At 42.7% G+C, this 16918-nt stretch overlaps 1 protein-coding gene across 2 annotated transcripts in view; it reads left to right on the top strand.

The window, feature by feature from the left end:
• The first annotated feature begins 3679 nt into the window (after positions 1–3679).
• LOC118422697 (transcription cofactor vestigial-like protein 2) overlaps positions 3680–16918 on the top strand; it is a 33407-nt gene continuing 20168 nt past the window's right edge. The window contains exons 1-2 of one of the 2 annotated variants that reach the window (XM_035830396.1): positions 3680–4095; positions 4316–4703. In XM_035830396.1, coding sequence (XP_035686289.1) covers positions 4027–4095; positions 4316–4703 — 457 coding nt within the window. In that variant the 5' untranslated portion in view covers positions 3680–4026. Of the gene's footprint in view, positions 4096–4312; positions 4704–16918 lie in introns of both variants that reach the window. The other variant, XM_035830395.1, reaches the window with a different exon arrangement.

The raw sequence follows: 16918 nt of genomic DNA, 5'->3' as shown, positions 1-16918 counted from the left end.
GGGGCATATGGCTACTCTAATTTCACATGCTAATGTTCTAAATCTAAAAGTTTATTGAATAAATAAATAAATGAATAAACTTTATTGCACGACATTTGCACACGGTACAGTGTAGGGAAACATTGATAGATCAATTTATACAATGATACTCGTCTCGTCTAAGGTCTGTGACTATATTAATATTGACGTAAGTGGCGTATTGACATACTGTGATGAACAAATAAAAGTTTCAGTCATAATCAGAGATAATAGCGCCACCATGCGGCTAAGACGCGACCTAGCATTTACATAACCGCTATCAAGAGAATTTCCCTCGCGCTCCTATCTCTCTTCTCCATCGATTCCTCGGCCCTATCTCCCCTCAGTACGCTATCGGTGCGCAGTGAGGCAGCTCGCGGGCCGGGCCTGCCGAAATCCCCCGGTCCGACCGAGGAGAGCCGCGCGGAAGTGTGGATCAGGGCGGCGTCTTTGATCTCCGTACACCTAATCCGCGCTGTGGCACAAACTAGAACAGACCGCAGTCCGCGCTATTAACACTGGCATCGGCGGGGATTAAAACACAAGCCGTGCTGATGGACAGAGTGAAGGGTAGAAGAGACGGATGGAATGAATGAGTGAAGAGGATAAAAGATGACAGCACGCCTGAACAGTACTGTGCCACATGGCGGGGCCCGCGCTGTGACACTTGCATCGGCGGGGATTAAAACACAAGCCGTGCTGATGGACAGAGGGTAGGGTAGAAGAGAAGAAGGGAAATATTTAGATGGATAAAGGGAGGGAAAGAGAGGGAAACGGATGACAGCACACCTGTGTACTCAAACTAGCACAGACCGCAGTCCGCGCTATTAACACCGGCATCGGCGGGGATTAAAACACAAGCCGTGCTGATGGACAGAGTGAAGGGTAGAAGAGAAGAAGGGAAACATTTAGATGGATAAAGGGAGGGAAAGAGAGGGAAACGGATGACAGCACACCTGTGTACTCAAACTAGCACAGACCGCAGTCCGCGCTATTAACACCGGCATCGGCGGGGATTAAAACACAAGCCGTGCTGATGGACTGAGGGAAGGGAAGAAGAGAAGGAGGGAAAGATTTAGATGAATAAAGGAAGGAAAGATAGGGTAACGGATGACAGCATGCCTAATCCACGTCGTGGCTCAAACTAGAATTAGTACGCGCTATTAGGTGATTAAAACACAAGCCATGGTGATGGATCGGAAAGATAATTGAAGGGGCGTGAAGGGGAAGTGGAAAATATGATACGTCACGTAAAAGACTTAGCAATACATTGCATATAGAAAAGGCAGTGTCACTTGTACTTTTCGTATCTTTTACAGAATGTTGTTCTATACCCACAAGTCCTTGTTAACTTCCGAATGTCAACAGTTTTCCACGCGTTAACAACATTCCGTTGATTTTTTAGACCGTTGGCATAATTAACTTTAATTGTTTCTTTATTTTATTAACATCAAACTTCCAACATTTCCAAACATTCAACAAAATGAACAGAAATAAAGTTTTAAAAATCATGTGAAGAGAGAAACGCATACACTAAAATGACGACAAAGTCTACAAGATAAAATGGATGCCACGGGCTGTTGCTAATTAAATGCTGGCGTCATCTTTTGATACGTGAATATTAATAATCACTACTAATACATCAATGACTACTCATATATTCCAAGAACAAATACCTTTGCTCATCATGAATAACAACATAAGTACGCAATGTCCGAAAGGCTCAATATAATATCCATAGAGTAAACCTATTATGGATCTACATACTTGTTCTCTGCAACGCAACAATGCGCTGTGATGTTTCCCTATGTAAAGCTGATATCTTTTACACAGAAACAGGATGTAGAAGTGAAAGTCAGGTATTTTTCTTATCCTCATTTCCATACCGTGCGAAAGCCAACCCCCTGTACGCACTCGCACGTGAAATGTTATACACGGTGCACAAAGCGCGCCTAAAACATAGGAAACGATCGACTTCACCACAAAGGACGCGCGACAACGTTACATGGAAACTTCAGTCACCGCGAGAATAATCAACATGGCGGGAGAAATGGAACATGACGATTTCAGTGAGAGATTCGCGTAACGCATTCGGGGGGAGATTGACTCATTGATATGATTTGGGAAATGAGCAAATATAGAATTGGAAATCAGACGATATTGTATCATGCAATTTGCAAGTGGGAAATTCGTTGGAAAGTACTGGATGCATTCTGCAAATTTCAGCTGTTTTGTCGAAGACTGCCATAGCCTCCAAAATTAAAAGCATTACCACAACAGATTGGACGACATGGTGACTGCGGTTTTACTTTTACGCTGGAATGACAAGACAAGGAACGGTGGATTTAAAAAAAGGGGAAGGCTTAATGCTGGTTTATCTTAGATAAGGGTTGTCGAGGGTTATTTAGTGGTTCCGTGTTTGTCTAGTGGGTTGGTTGTTTGGACGCTGGGACAGTCAGGCGTGTCGTGATGTATGCGTGTACGCGCCTTGCGACAGTAGCAGAGATGGCCGCTACCGATAAACATGTACAAAGACACAGTCTTCCTGTGATTTTTATTCTCGTACGATTTTCTACGAAGCCGTGACAGAACCGCCCGCCTGTAATGAATTACGACAACCAGTCAACCTTTTCCGTCACAATACAGCTGCATTCTGTGCGACGCTTCCACGATTGTCCCAAGAATATCTTCAGTTTGTTGTCGTAACCCTGTCGTACGGCGAATGCCATCTAAGTCTTAGGCGTCGAAGGAATAATGTGCATCTAATAGTAATAGTTATGTTGTGTCGCGATGATAGTAACGTTGTTTTTGTTGTTGTTTTTTTATTCTGTTTTCTTTAGCCAGGGTAGCCCAGCTCAGTGTATCACACTGCTTTACAGTGGGGCCCTGGAACACATAGTACATGACACATTAACACAATACATGTACGTAACATACAAATAATATACACAAAAGATCGTTTTCCATAATCATACTTCAGTCCGGTCGTGAGGTCAGAGGTCAGCTCTCAGTTTCATCATACGCTTGAAAGTTCCAATGTTTGGAGCCGTTTTTAAAGTCATTGGAAGGTGATTCCACTGACAAACGCCTCTGTGGCTAAACTTACGTCTTCCACATTCCAAATGAACTTGTAGCAGCTGTATTGATTGGCTTAAACTATGACAAGTAGATCTAGACCCCTACAAATAAAAAGAGAAGGTTATCTGAGTCGATGAGGCTTGCTTAGGTTGGCTTGATATGATAAACTGTGACACTTAATTGGAATTTTGGGTCACGCCATCGTTTGAGCAAGACTAAGAACACTTAGAGTACAAAGAACTTCGTTGTAATTCTTGCCTCTTTCGTGTCACGAAGACCCTAATTTCGCGGCGCAGCCTAGCGTGGTAGACCCAATGACGTTATGCCCGGTCATCCGGCAGAAGCCCGGGACTCGGGAGTGGAAGAAATCATGAATGAACTGAGGAACAGGTGTACAACAGGGGGCGGGACAAACTACCTGCTTCGTTTTCAAGGATAAATGGAAGGAATTAATGAATGCATGAATGTGGAAGTGAGAAAATTAAGACTTTGAGAATGAGAATGAATGGATTAGAGAAAGTGGGATTTTATGATGGTGTTGAAGCATGGAGTAGAACAGATGTCATGTTTTCTTCTTCCGCGCCTGTTTTTTGATTGGTTGATTCGATCACGGTCGCGACAGGGTTCTTCTCGTATTGTGTTCTCATTGGTTGGCGAAGTTTCTCGCTCGTCGGTGATTGGTCGGGTTGACAAGTAGGCGTGGTCTCATTCCACAAGTGCGTGTTACAGCTGTTCGGGGCTCGCGGCGGGTTGTAGCCTGTAGGACGGCCTGCTAAGCTAGTTAGTTCTCGCTGGTCCACACACCACCAGCTGACTTACATACCTGAGCCCGTGCACGGCATTCATGCGCAGCGGCCTGTCGCTGAACCAGTCGGCGGCGGAACGTGTCAGGCGGCCCGAAGGAATCCCCGTGAGCGACCCGGCGCGAACATGTCCTGTATCGATGTGATGTTCCAGCCGTACCAGCACCATTTCTTCTCGCACCCCGCCCCGACTCAGGTCCGTTCCCTGCTTTTCCTAGATAAATAGTGGCTTCATTAGCCGGTTTGTTTGCCCGGCCGGTCCGTGCCGACGCCACGGCGAGCAGCTTGCACGCCAGTCTTGGCCTTACAGTGACGCAATGGTAACAGTGTGATCCCTCCCCACCCCCTCTGTACCACCACGTTAATGTCATTGTGATGAAATATTTGAGAAATTTTCTCCGATTGCATTTCAGCAGTTCGAGCTGTACCGGAAGATGCAGGAGTCCACCTTGGGCCTGAGCTCGTCCTCGGCCGCAGCGGACTTCACGTCACACTCCGTCGGGCACACCTCCTCTTCTGTGCCGAGCAGCTCGGCCGGGAGCTCCGGTACCGCGGCGGGCGGGGCCAGCAACACTGCGGACAGGAACCACAAGGATTCCGAAACAAACTCTGGTGGAGACAAGCCTCCCGAAGCGGAGTACATCAACTCCAAGTGTGTTCTCTTCACGTACTTTTCCGGGGACTGTAACTCGGTGGTGGACGAACATTTCAGTCGAGCCTTGAGTCAACCCTCCAGTTTCGGAACCGACACGACCGCGGCGACTTCGGCCGCGTCTAAACCCGAAACGTCCGCATGGAAAAGCGGTAAGTCCCTTCACTAAGGAGTCACTAAATACCTTGATCACACCTACCCACACGATAGTTGTAAAACCATCATTGATGTCTAAAACAAGCTATCAGAGACCGATAAAAAGCGCGTTACTGCGCCACGGGTAGTCCGTCCCTCGGGCGAGCAGTTGTTATCTTAGTCATACCGTATTAGCTGGTGCAGGCCACGTTTATACTCGTGTCGCAAATACCAAATCCAAACCAAATATTCTAACTTCCTCTAGGATAAACTTGATGATACAAAAGAGCTTCTTTTACCGTTACCTTGTCTATAATGCAAATAATGACAATGTGACAAAGTTGTGGTATGACATGGACAGACGTCAAAGACCTCATGTGATCGTATGACGATCTGTTGATCACTGTGTAGACGCTGCATGAGGCGAACAAATGTTCCACACACACACACACACACACACACACACACACACACACACACACACACACACACACACACACACTGCACGATCTATCGCCACATTCTGACACAAACCACAAGTGCAACAACAAGCCCCCAAAACGGTAGTACAACCACTGTAGTGTCGTCCCGTGTTGTACAGTAGACGGATACATGTACGCCTCAGATGCTGCAGCAATGTCGCCCCAGTAATCGGGGTAACATTCCGAAGTGGGACGATCTCGGCTCGATTTACACCCCTAACTAGACGGGATATTGACAACTGCGACCCGACAACACCCCGTTTGTAACGTTTAAGTCCAAAAAACGTCGCCCTTAAAGTCCACCTTAGCTCAAACAAGGACCAAAAATTTAACACTCAAAATTGCATCGTGTTATACCACGTATAACAATATCCGCTACCATATATATCATAGATACCCATCTTCCGATTATTTGATATGATTATGAAATATTCAAAACATCTAGACAGAAAATCATCTATATTTTGGGGACAATTTGCAAACGTTAAATGATTAAGACGGTGCCAAACGAAAGGTTACGTAGACCAAGAATAATATTTTGAAGAATAATATTGTGATACTTAGCACATATTTGATGAATCAGAAAAATAGGACTGGCTTCAACACATGACTACGATACATACCCAAAGGTGGGGGGGGCTTTTTTTAAGTCCAATTTCAAAATGCTTGTCGGTGGTATATATATATATAGGTTATTGATATCTGAAATACACATGTAGAGCAATCGCTACGAAATGTTGTGAAGAATACCATTGATATACTTGACAAAATATCAGAATTAGAGAAAAATAGCATTGATAAACAATGAAAGGGCATGTACCAGCGTGGCCAACATTTACTACCCAACTATGTCAGAAAGTCGACAGTATTAATGGGCTGCACATATCTAGAATAGAGTTATGTCGCCCCAAAATCGGGGCAGCATTCTTCTCCAACTCGTGATAACTGATATCACCAAGAGTCGCCCCCCCCCCCCCCCCCCATGCCTATACGGCCCGTTGTCAGCTGTCGGTATTTTTGGGGTCCCAAATACAGAAGCTGCAGTTGATGCGACATGTCATGTCAGGACCTAGGACCACGGCGTGTTAAAACTTGAAGGGGTGGGGTGGGTATGGGGGGAGCCGACCGAGAGTATTATAGAGTATTAACGTGTAACATCTAGCATAGTTTTATTCTAATGACAGTTGGGGGAGAAAATACAATGAACATTAGAGTTTGTCTTTTTCTGACCGTGACCATGCATAAAGTCAAAGATTGACAGTATAAGGGGAGGGGGGGCGAGTTATAAAGTATCATTTTACGTCAGAAATTGTCGTCATATGCAAGTGGCACCAACATATAGGAAATGCAACCATCGTCAAGTGACTTTAGGGTTGAAAAACGGATAATAAGATCTGCTGTGCGACTTTTAATGACAATGGTTGGGGTGGGCCCAGTGGTACATACGGTCATAAACATGTAACATATATCGTCATGACTTCAAATGTCATCATACACAAGTTAAAGTTGGTACTAGAAAAATCTGACAAGCAATATCAGAATTTGTCTTTTTTCCCCCTTGAACATGCATAAAGGCAAGGATTGTTATATTTTTTTTTTTGTACAAGGGGGGGTGGGGTGGGGTGGGCGTATGCTACGGTGGTTCGAATATAAATGTCATATCAAGATATTTTTGTAGAAAAAATCGTCTTGTACAAATGGCAGAAATATTTGAAATACAGTGATATTGGAGTCTAGAATTTTCTTGGACACATTTCAGTTTCACAGTACGTTTGATTAAAAACAAGGGGCGGGGTGGAGGTAGTGGTCCGTCTATGAACATGTCATGTAATATCATATACGGTATCTGCAGAAAATGTCATCATATAAAACGTTCGCCAACATGGAAACTACCTGTCAATAAGTAATCGGAGGCTTCTTAGATATTTGCAATCAGATTTAGATTTTATAGTAATGTCTAGGGCAAAAATAGGGGGTATTATTTTCTATAACTTGATGTTAAAGAAAGTCAATAACTAAAATAGACTGCATTTACATTGTATCGCCCCTATAGAAATTGTCATCTTATAGAATTGATACGTTCAACATCGCTATCAAAATGCAACAGACGTTTAGAATATACACAAAGACGATAAAATATGGCTTAAGACAAGAAACATGACATACGGTCGTCAAATAAGACAAGACACATTATGATTAGGTATCTGTAAATGATTTAGAAGGACAACCTTTCAACACCCCTTTGTTTGTTTTAAGCCGAGTGTACAGTTTCGTCTACTCTATTAAATAATGGAGTCAGAACGAACGATTCTGGACAGACAGAAACGCGTGTTAATTAACCAATCAGGAAGAAGTGGCTGTGATAGCGTTCTCACGCGATGGACGAAATTAGCTCGACGAAAATAATACCTCAGTTTGTAAGTTAGTTAGAATGGGTTATAGATTTTCGTAAGTAGTGCGTGTGGTTTGTAAACAGAAGCGAGTACTACTACCGATACTATGTTACTAAACGCGCGAAAAATCTGTACTTATGTGACCGAAGGACTCCGAAGCGCGTTCCCTCCATAGTAGGGGAGGAATGCGCTGATCGCGGAGGGCAGGGGAGGCATGTGCCCCCGACCGGGCTGCCTGCACCGGCCCGCGAGTCAACACCCGCATACCGTCCGTATTTACCAACACGGGGCTTCCAAATATACACATGGAGCCAGTCCCGCCGGCTCGCAGTACACGCGGACGGCTCGACACAGAAATTAAAACACATACTGATAAATTTTAACGTCGTTTTTAACCCTTAAGACGTTTAAAATGCCTTACAATCGCTTTCTAAAAGAGGCTGCGACCAACTCAAAATCTTACGGATCGCTCAGTTGTTTTTTTCTTTTTACAAAGAGTGAATATCTTTCTAGTTTATTTTGAAATGATTTGCTGTCTTTTACATCTAGCATCATATTCTAATGATAAAACCAAGCGTTACACACATCAAGTTTGAACAGTCGCTCATGATCGCAGCCTAGTACTACATGTAAGAGAAATTTAAACATAGCGATCAGTACACGCCTGAAAGCCCTCAATACAGGAATCCTAGACAAAAAAAAACGCGCGCATGGATAGAACTATTAAAATTATTGCGATCTTAGCCCTATACTGCTACACATGTATGTTCAACTGGTTGGAAGGCGCCTGGGCTAAAAGCGCGTATAATAGACCTGTTGTACTTTTAGAAATAACCGGAGCCACACACACATCATACACACTCGCATGCGCCCGCCCATTTGTATTATTTCATAGACAGACGAGATATCGAATGAATCTTGCCTAAATATCAAAGTGTTGTTGATATAGAAATGTCAAGGGCACAACTTGCTTTCATGTATTTTCATTCAGTCGTGATAAACGTTGCAATTGAAAAATGATCTTGCATATCTCCTTAGATTTAGGCAAAATATACCTATATGGCTCAGTTGCTTCTAGTATTGTCTGTACAATATAGTTCGATCGCAAAGTTATGAAAAACATAATGTTACAAAAAGCCACAACGTAAAATACCGGAGCTTTCCTTAGGATTTTGCGGTCTCTTGAAGTGCTAGCGCCGTGGGTTGAAGCCGTTTTTACCTAGATCTACCGGCTTGCCTCCTTATTTCAACGGCCTAATAGATATACATCCACCTGGATATACAGGTATACGGACAGGTTTACCTAATCATAGGGTAGATGTCTGTGTCTGGAAATTTTGTACCACACGGGTATTTTCAGTGTACATGATTGGTGCATCATATTAGAAGTGCAATGGGTATATAAGTTACACGGAAATCAAAGTATGATGATAGCTATACCTAATCACTGAGTGGGTGTGTATGTCTGGGTACTGCCTGTAGTGTGGGGGTCCTTGCATGGGTTTTTAATACGGGGGTATTTTGGACTACATTTTTGTTAAAGCTAGAAGACATTGTCCTTGTGTGCCCTCATTGCGAGGGTGTTTTGGACTATGCATACAGTCTTCGTTAATAATGTTAAAGGTGTACATGTATTACGTAAAATGTGTAAGATAAGTCTGATTAAGCATATAGTGGGAGTCTGGATGTATATTACGATGCTGTTTCGTAATGCAAACATAATCCAAGTGCATCCACTCTAAAAGGTTTTGTAAGATTTTAGAACGTTTGTGAGTTTTCTGCCCTTGGTAGGGTAGGTTCTAGATCTAATCCGTCCATAGCGATTTGATTTCGTCAGTGCAGTGTATTTCATATCCACGGCTTCTGTAACATATTTTAAAAGTGGCGTCAGTAATGTCTTCTGTAACGTTGGACGTGTTTAACAAGTTCATGGATAAAGATGCGTTTTAAAGGCTCGTGTTGATTTTACTCACCATATTGTGCTTGAGTCTGAAATAGTGCCGTGCTTTTTTTGTGCGTTGTACCGCCGGCCATTTATTCAGAGCTTAGACTCTATGATCTAACACACGTTTCATTGCAAATTGATTTTTCTAATTGTTTCTTTCAACTGTTTCTATTTTCTAATTGTTGTGAACACGTCCAATTGCTGTGTAACATGACTTGGTAGAAATACATTTATCGGGGAAAATACCTTAAACGGAGCAAGCACACCTGAAGACACACACGAAACACCTGTTCGAACAGGTGTGGGAATTCGGCATCCAGGTGTCGCTGTAAAGCCGCTGCCTTTAACCTGCCGTCTACCTGTGTGCTACAGGCCAGGTGAGAAAGAGAGAGAATAAACTTCGTGTATTCGTACCTGGACAAGACGCTACAAATCACCTGAAGTTGTTCTTAAAGGATACTCGAGATCTCGTACAATCAATATATGTCCTAACATTTGTTAATTAATGACTTAACAAAAGTACAAGAAGTGGTGTTTGCTATGTAAAGATTTAAGTCGTTTGTTAAGGTAAAAAAAAAGACTAGGTCATTAAATGTTTGTCAGTTGTGAAATGGCAATTTTATATCGGTTACCTGAGCGATATTATTTGATCAAAAAGGAGCCTGCTTTGCAAAAATAGTTCCGAATTCTGAACAATATCGACGGTACAGTTCGTAAGTTGCCGTTGTGACTTGTCCAAATATGCGGTACCACATGGTCACCATCGACTGTGATAATAAGTCCTCTATGTCTATGATAATTGATATCTAAAGAAGTTTTCTTAACGCAGTTTTAATTCTGTAGGACTGTTGGTAAGTTATAGTTATGGCACGTCAAGCACCATCTACTGTGTGACTTTTAACTTCAGTCATTGTCCTTAAGAAATATTTTAAATCCGTGTAAGAAGTTTTTTTTTTTCACCTAACGTAGCTCCGAATCCTGAACAACAGTGACGGCTTGTAAGCTATAGCTGTGACACGTCCAAGTGCGCTGTACCATCTGGTGTATAACGCTCGCCACACAGACTCCACACTTGACGCGAAGACTTGACAATACGGACAGGCCTGTTCGCTATCTTGGGTGACGACTGTAGGTACTTTACAGTGACGAGTTCTGTCAGGGTGTGTTTGCTACAAGTGGCCGCAGATCTGACATGTTTCTGCCAGGTGTAGCGGTTAGGCCGGGATGTGGCAGAATTACAATGTAGCAATCACTAAGACACAGGTATACTCTTTGATAGGCTACGTTTGAAACTTAGTGCCATGCCAAAACTCGCCGACTCGCTTCTTACAGTGTGGAAGTTGTCTTTAATACAACTGGCCACAAATTGTTTGAGTGGGTCTTGTTTCTTCCAGGTGTGGCCCTGGGGTTGCGGCAAGGGAAGTAGTTCAAGTGTAATTTCAAATATTAATGATTTGTTAAAACATACGTCAAAGCCAAAATGGTCCCTGACAAGAGAGAGTATGGAGTATTTAGTAGACTTGACCGAGCTGGGATCGGGAGAAGTCCTTAGAGGGTAGGCGACAATTGCCGTCCCCTGGGCGGAAGAATGTCTTGCCCCTGTGTTGAATGTGGCCCCGTCAATAAATAGCCTCTGTTTGGACGGGCGCCGATTCTCGCTGCCCCGCGTGTTTGCGCGCCAGATTTGGCGCCCGTGCCTTACCGGTGCCGGCTTCGCTCTGGCACGATAAAGAAAAACACGAGGAAAGAAAACATAAAGTCTGAATCAAACTCGCAGCCTATAATGTACTGTCCGCGAACGTTTCTTTCAAACAGATACATATTTTGTGTACCATGTATAAAGTTTAGTATACATTTAGTATGTACCTTATACGCACATGTAATTTCAACGTACCGTCTCGACTATTGAACGAGGAAAGAAAACGCGCAGTCGAAATCAAATTTGTAGTCTATATAACACATTATATCGTTTCCTTGAACTTTGTATAAAGAAAACGACAACCATACTTCAATGTGGTGTATATTTCACAAACGATATGCATGTACTCAATATTCATCTTTGGAGTAAAGATTCGATCACCAATATTTTCCGTGTAAGAAAAGAATGTAAGAATTCTTCCCCTGTTCATTCCGACTGAGGCGGACCGAGGGCTTTTAGGAATTTTGGAAAAATCTAGGGAAAGAGTTAATACGTATTCTTCATTTCGGAAGCGCTGGCGATGGTGGCGGTTCGTATGTATGCCCGCCAGTGTTTAACATATGTTCCATAGCGCTTAACATTGGTGGGGCGCGCTGCGCGTTTGGGGCATTCTCTGGATTGTAGCTTCTTATGTAGTAATCAAAAACAATTCAAAAGGACTTATGCTAAGTCAGAGTTGCTGAATCACTACTTACACATACGCTGTGCTTTGGAAGAATGTTAGAAAACCACAGCTATTCAAAATGACAATGGTGCGAAAGTACGTATCGAAAGCCGATAACATATGTGTGGGGATATTATTGACCAAAAACAGTCCCATGTATGTAGTTAGACTTCTGCTATTGTACAGTGCAAACCGAAAGCACGTTTAGTTGTGGTTTTGTTGAAGTATTGAGCGAGAAACACATTCAGTACAACACGTGCCCAGCACAAGACTTAGGCAAACACGGGGACACACGCAATAGGGAGAGCAAATACATGAAGTGGATATGTACTATTGGGATAGAACTCTCGCCAAATGGGCTGTAATGTGTTAAGGTGCTGTTGTATATAATACTTTTATTTCGGGAACTTCAAGTTCTTTTTCTTGGAAAAAGAGAAGGTTTATGATCAGAATACACACTAGAGGAATATTTGGTTCTCTTTCTGAACAAAACCCTGATTATCACGGTTCAACACATAAAGGCTTAAAAAGACACCAAACATCGAAAGATTTTTATTCTCATTTACGCTTTCTGTCGAAGGTTGACGCGCGTGCCATATCTGTGTGCCTAACTCGTCTGTGTTAAAAGAAATCGTCTCGGATATTTACGGGGGAAGAACCCAGACGGATAAACAAGTCATGGATATCTTGGTTATAGGAAGTGGAAAACAGATGTCCAATGGTTGGTATTCTTATCTACTTCTTCGCTTTTAAAGCGAGTCTGTCTCTTCTTTTGAATCAGTTCATACATGCATATTTGTGTGCAGAAGGTGTTTGTGATAGTCGCAATCGTCTGGTACATACACCTGCGAGGAAACCAGACAGATAAAACAATCAAGTAGTTGTAGGAAACAAAACAGTCTCGGGTTTTTCTTTTTTATCTACTTCTTCACTTTTGCAACACGACTTGTTTCTGCCAAGTCGCTTAATGCATATTTGTGTGTAGAAATTGTTTGTGAGAGTCGCATTCGTCTGGTACATAACCGAGTAGGAACCAGACAGATAAAAGGTATCATGGATATAGAAAACAAAAACAGTCTCTACTTTCTTCACTTTTGCATCATAACACATAACATTCTGCCCAGTCGTTTAATGCATATCTGTGCACGGAACTTGTTTGTGAGAGTCGTAATCGTCTGATAGATTTGCCCGTGAGGAACCAGACAGATAAAACAATCAAAGGTATCATGGTTATAGGAAACAAGAACAGTCTCGTTTACTACTTCTTCACGTTTGCAACATAACACATTTCTGCCGAGTCGCTTAATGCATATTTGTGTGCAGAAGTTGTTTGTGAGAGTCGGAATTGTCTAGTAGATTTACCCGTGAGGAACCAGACATCAGATCACCGCCCGCAGCAACACTTCTCTCGTTTCCTTTTGCTTCGGCTCGGAAATTGTCAAAACTCGCCCAGAAATAAACAAATCACGTCTGCGCGAGTCGTGATGTCTGACTCCAGGAACAGGTGCGCGACAGGGGCTACCTTCTGTGTCATGGCGGGGGTCTTCGGAAAAAAAATATTGCTCATTTCATAATTGTTATACCTTCGCTTTTGTCTGAGGGCATGTTGTTCTACCCCTAGATTATGAAACTCTTGAAGTCTTTACTTTTTCTGGCTGTCTAACTCTGGGAACAGGTGCGCTACAGGGGCTACCTTCTGGTGGAAGTTTTAGGGAAAAAAGAGTTGCTCATTTCATTATTGTTACCTTCGCTTTTGTCTGAGGACATACTGTTCTAGCTAGGTTATGAAACTCTTAAAGTCTTTACTTTTTCTTAACTTGAATTCAAAAAATGAAAACAACTGGTGCTTTTGGTTGTCTGGTGGCTTCTTTTGCGGCATACCTGCATGCACCGTATGACACAGTTTCATCTTTTTTGTCGCTACATAAATAGACCACCAAGCGAAGAAAATTGACAACATCCTAGAATTGTACGAGTCATTTTTTCTAAAATTTGAAACAGTACACTGGTATCTACAGATAGAAAAGGTTTGCCGAATAATGTCAAACTGTATAAAACGTATATAGTTTTCCTTTATATTTAGTGACGGGATACGTAATCTTGCAAGTGTATACTTAGAAAATGGCACCACATAACATACGTTGCTGAAAAGCTGAAAGATTCCTGGGAATTTGTTGTTTGAATAACATAAGCTGGTATGATCCCGTCTTTGTCACTTTTTATTTGAGTTGAGAAGTCAACAAGACGGCAAAGAAATAGCAGTTCCCCTTTACCAGGCTCAGTCGGTGTTTTGACATCGGTGTTTTTTCCTGATCACGCTGTTTTCCTATCGCTACAGTTGGGCAATATTGTTAGAAGAGGTAAATAACGTAGAGCCTTTGGTGGAGGGTGCGTAGTTCGAGTCGTGGGAAAGGTTATCAACAAAGAGCTTCATTAGAGTCCACAAAGGCGGATATGTTCACAATATTGCGGTGAAGAGACGTGGGTTTAGATAGCATTGTATATGAATGGCAATAATTACATGAAAAGGACGTACGTCAAAGTGGCAATAGTGTCAATCAGAGGGTTCCTTGTGATACTTACGGTTTAATAGCATCGGTCGTGTCTGCGTTTCAGAAGACGGACATAGATTTTTGTTTTTGCCGTGGGTTTGATGCCGTTTTTGAGTTGTTGTTTTTTTTTCAAAATGTACGTTCGTCAGATACGGATACTAATAAACTATGGTATAGATATAGGTGTAGAGGCTTCATACAAAACAACCATTTATGTGTTTTCTTTTAGCCCGTACTGAATGGTCCACTCCCTGTACTTACATCGTGGTCTGTGTATTATTCACCAGTAATGATGCGGCAAAGGGCGAGAATAGGCGGAGATTATGGCGAAAATCTTTGTGTGATTTTCCGGGCGGTTCCCTTGTCCACCCCGTCATCCGGCGGGTTTAGCGCCCAATCAGCCGGCTCAGCCGCACAGGCAGAACGGTCCTCTCGGAACAGTCGCCACCGCGATGCTCTCACTTCGTGTTGTATAGCCTAGAATGTACTGTATTAATACATAGCCATTTGCCTTTTACAATGTATATCACTCTGCCTTACGTTGTACCTGCGATAATTGTTGTGCAATAAACTTTGACTTGATTTGACTTGTTGGCGTAATGGTGAGGGTGCTTGGCCCATAACTCAGAGGTCTTGGCTTTGAATCCCCTGACATGCCACTTATGTTATGTCATGCAGTAAACACGACTTTCCTCACTCCACCCTGCTAGTAAATGTGTACCTGTGTACCTAGTTTGCTAAAGACATTTTTTCATTCATAAGAGGTCTGTCACATAAGTTGCGTGACAGGTTTCCGACAGAAAGTTGAGTCTGTCTTCAGTCTGTCGTACAAAATGCAGCCGTCTTCTGGCGGAAAAGGTTGTAGTAGGTCTTTGCAGACGGTGTGCTCTGCGTAGGTCTCGCAAGGAGAGTGTAAAGACATCTCAAGATGTTCTATCTAAGGAGCGACAGGTTAGAATAAGAAGGCGGTAAAAGGGACCTTTAAGGTGTCAGTGGGCGTGGCGTTGTCTTTCCGCTAAGTCAAAGTTTCCGAAATCGCTTTACTCGCACCCATCTAAAGGTCAACATGAAAGTAGGGATTAACTTTTCACTGTTAAGTGTTCTTCGTAAATAGAAAATAGAGTGTACAACTTGCAATGATCTTGCAACAGCATCATTGTTTTTCAAACAGATAAACCGCCATGTATATGTACGGTAACGTGTTCACACAAAACTATTTTGCTGTGTCTTTGTTAAGTGAAGGTACCTTTTGTATCTTGTTGATATCAGAATATTTCTTTTACTTTCTTTTTCTGTGAATCCGAAATATCAGTTAAGAATATTCAAGGGAGACCGAAAACAATTATGAAATCGTATGCACATAATGTACATCAACTCAGTCGAGGTTATACAGCGGATCGCTCCACCTTTAAAGCTAATGTTGTGTGCCGCTATACCGGGAGGGGGGGGGGGGCACAATGTAGATCCCACACACAAACCGGCTCTGTGTTTCCGACAATGACTCCCATTCCCCTCCGTGTATTGAAAAGGGAACTATATTGTTGAGCAAACAGGTGTGGGGGTTTCCCTATCATGTTTAAGGAAACGTAGATTTCTTCTTTATACTTTGTTCCACCTTGGAAAGTGTATCTTAGTCACCACCTTACTTAACAACATGATTGTAACGTGTGGGTCTTTATTTGGTCCATCTTGCGGTCAAAATCATCCGTCTCCTGAAATATCGTTGCTTCCAATTGACTTTTTTGTGCCGAAGTAAGGTGTAGATACTAGTGGTAAGGACTTAACAGACATATTTACCTACCGGTAACCGGGATAGTCCACAGGACGCTAAATTCGCTCCTGAGGTCGGGAAATATATTCAGTATATGCATTTTCTAAAAACGTTACCAAAGTGGAATTACACGAAGAATTTTATCAACTTTAACGCGTTTTACATTGTTTTGATTTCTTCGTTAAAGGTTGGATAAACCAGGACGAAACATTGGGATATCTTTTTTTCTTTTGGTGAACTTCAATTGTACAATCTTGTACAGCTATTGTGTGTTCGTACATGGCAACGAAAAGCATTCTAATCAACTTAAAAGCTTTATGTAGCCAACGTCCCATTTTGGCAGGATCTGAAAATCCCGAGGAAAAGATTGGACAGGGCATTTGCATGGCGCGTCCAGATGAGAGTTCTCCCAACAACTCGTTTCCAGCTCGCGAACAGTTCGGAAGAAAATTACATGAATTTATTCAGACGTTTTCCTCGCGGCAGTAACATTTCTAGACGAACAGAAAATGCCCCGCGCTTTTCTGGAATTCCTCCTCGCGCGACTTCAGGCCTTCTTAAACCCCGACTTTCATTCTTGAAATGTTCTTGTAAATTGAGCTAAAGTGCGGGGAAGGGAAGTGAATATTCAGGACTGGTGCGCGGGTTGGTTTGGTTCGGTTCGCTGTACCAGTACCGCGCCATGCGCAGTTCCATCTGTTCTCAAATAACCTACTTCGCGGAAAA

Source organism: Branchiostoma floridae, chromosome 9, assembly GCF_000003815.2.
Source record: "Branchiostoma floridae strain S238N-H82 chromosome 9, Bfl_VNyyK, whole genome shotgun sequence".
In the NCBI taxonomy this organism is placed as follows: Eukaryota; Metazoa; Chordata; class Leptocardii; order Amphioxiformes; family Branchiostomatidae; genus Branchiostoma; species Branchiostoma floridae.
This window is presented reverse-complemented; position numbering and strand designations above follow the sequence as displayed.